General features: G+C 40.4%; 1 protein-coding gene across 1 annotated transcript in view; it reads right to left on the minus strand.

Moving 5' to 3' along the window:
• Positions 1–425: 425 nt before the first annotated feature.
• Positions 426–2,591, minus strand: part of LOC146968566 (cleavage and polyadenylation specificity factor subunit 3-like) — a 10,374-nt gene continuing 8,208 nt past the window's right edge. Inside the window, exon 5 of the mRNA XM_085759270.1 lies at positions 426–578. Coding sequence (XP_085615396.1) covers positions 426–578 — 153 coding nt within the window. The remainder of the gene's footprint in view (positions 579–2,591) is intronic.

The following is a 2,591-nucleotide window of genomic DNA, read 5'->3' on the forward strand; positions in this document are numbered from 1 at the left end:
TTTCATAGAAAACAAGATGATTGATAAATTATCTTCAGTATTGATGATGTCATTGTTGTTTCACTCACATTAAATCTAACTCACTTTTTATCTTCGAGGACAGAAACTCAGTGACCCTCTCTCTCTCTCTCTCTCTCTGGACAAATGTTTATTTTCCTTGTGAAGAACTCAAACTTTTGTTTTATAGACAAATCAAGTACAAAAACAATCAATCAATAAAGGTATTGGTGGTCCGTCTCCTGAAGCCGATTCCTTTGGAACCAAGTTTCCAACGAAGAAGCTGGAAAAACTCAAAAGTCCTCGAGTCAAAGAAATGAACGAACGAACATCTGCATCGGTCCGTTATCGACCGATTATTGGCCATCGATCGATACTACGAGGACTGAAGAGAGTGTGACAGAGAAACGTCAGTTCATCGTCCACCGCTACATCACCGACGGCAACGCGCTGCTGCTGCTGCTGCTGATGACATCACAGAGGGGGCGTGGCGTGAAGGCGGGGCTCAGGGCGTCGTAGAGACGGTGGACGGCCACTTCGACCATCTCCCTCAGAGAGTCGTCGTCCGCGCAGGTCACGGCCTGAGGGTCAGAGGTCAGAGGTCATCATGGTGTTATCAGCTGATTATTGAGTATTGATTTATACCCAGGGTTCCTACACATTTGAAATTTCCAAATTCCATACTTTTTCCAGACCCTAATTTCCAGACTTCTCAGTAAAAAATGTTCAATAATTTGTGATATTTGAGTAAATAGTTGTGCATTATATAAACAAATCATGCAATTAATCATTTGTTTTCATTATTCTGAATGTGTATGCCATTATGTAACCAAATAATTTCCAGGAGATTGTAGATATAGGTAGCACATACAAAAATAATTAACCCAGATAACTTCAGATAAGACCAAACCCAGATAAGTATTAAAGGTTGACTACGTAGAATTACAAGAAAAACAACAGGAAAAGAATTCCAGCAGTCGATTGCCAGACCGTTGCTAGGTAAAACTGGCCGTTGCTAGGGACTCCGCTCTGATCAGAGGACACAGAGGAGGAGGACTAAGCAGGATATTTACCTTATGTTTCATTTTTACCGTCATTAACAGCATAATAAATGACTTGTAGCTTGTTACAGGGAGAGTGGAGGCTCTCTGCCTTCACACCGCTGCTGCTCAGAGCCTCAGAGCCTCCGCTGTCACTGCTCTCGTCAAGTTGAAAAAAAAAAAAAAAAAGGAGCTCCGTGGCACCGAAAGTCCGCGACGATAAACGTGTTTATGACAGATAAGACTACACAAATACACCCATCCTAACAAGTATATGATGATCCATTGATCCACCGATTGATTATTAAAAAGGCTTGGTTGGAAACAAACGCATAGGACCGGGAGGAGGCAGGAAAACAGCGGAGAACTGAGCCACGTGTCGGCTACAGGCAGGTACGAATGTAAACAGAACGTTGACAGAAAGTCATTGTCGAGCCCGTCAAAAAAATTAAAAATAATAATTCAGACTAAAAAAAATTTTTTTATGGAAAAGCAATACTTTCATTCTGTACCCCTCTAAAGGCCCCATGGATGTATTATTTTTGAAAAAAATATAGCTTTTAATAAATATTATTCAACCTTTAAGTATTAAGCCAGATCATTTCCATACAATAATTTCCATTTTCCATACTTTTCCAGACCTGGAAATGTATAAAATCAAATTCCATACTTTCCCATACTTTCCATACTTGCGTAGGAACCCTTTAAATACCATTATGATGAACCAGACGTTAAAGGGATAGTTCAACATTTTGGCAAATTCTCCTATCACCATAATTCCCTTGGTCGACCAATAGTCGTCATTAGTCGACTCATCATGTCACGACTTCCTGTATCTGGCCCTTCAAATTAAAAGCCCTATAGCCTTTATATATAGTTCAGTTATATTGATTTTGACTTAATTTTGACAAGACAGGGCTCCAAATGTTTTTTTTTTTTTTTCCTGCGACCAATCGACCATTGAAATTTTGGTTGGCTAATGATTTTTTTTGGTCAACCATAGAGCACTGGAAAAGCGAGTAACGACACGCATTGGTCCAATGGAAGCGCCTCCTGATGGCGGAATATGGTTTTGCAAAGCGCCCAAGAACTGACATCTCTGCATTGTTGGTGAATGAGCAAGTGTGGTATTTTCAATAATTTAAGGACATTTATAGATCACCCACATTAATAGCATCATTGAGGATCCTTTACAGATAAACATTAACACATAGGAGAGTAAAAAACAACAAAAAATAGTTGTTTACATGAATGTTTCAATCTACATTTTGTAATAAAGGCAAGGCAAGGCAAGGCAAGCAAGCAAGGCAAGGCAAGGCAAGGCAAGGCCAAGGCAAGGCAAGGCAAGGCAAGGCAAGGCAAGGCAATTTTATTTGTATAGCCCGTTTTTACAAACAGTTTGTCTCAAAGGGCATTACATGGCATCGTAACAACATCCTCTGTCCTTAGACCCTCACATCAACTGAGGAAAAACTCCATGGAAAACCCTTTTAACAGGGAAAAATCGGAGAAACCTCAGGGTGAGCAACAGAGGAGGGATCCCTCACCCAGGAC

Source organism: Trachurus japonicus, chromosome 18 (genome assembly GCF_045865225.1).
Source record: "Trachurus japonicus isolate A0001 chromosome 18, Traja_1.0".
Lineage (NCBI taxonomy): Eukaryota > Metazoa > Chordata > Actinopteri > Carangiformes > Carangidae > Trachurus > Trachurus japonicus.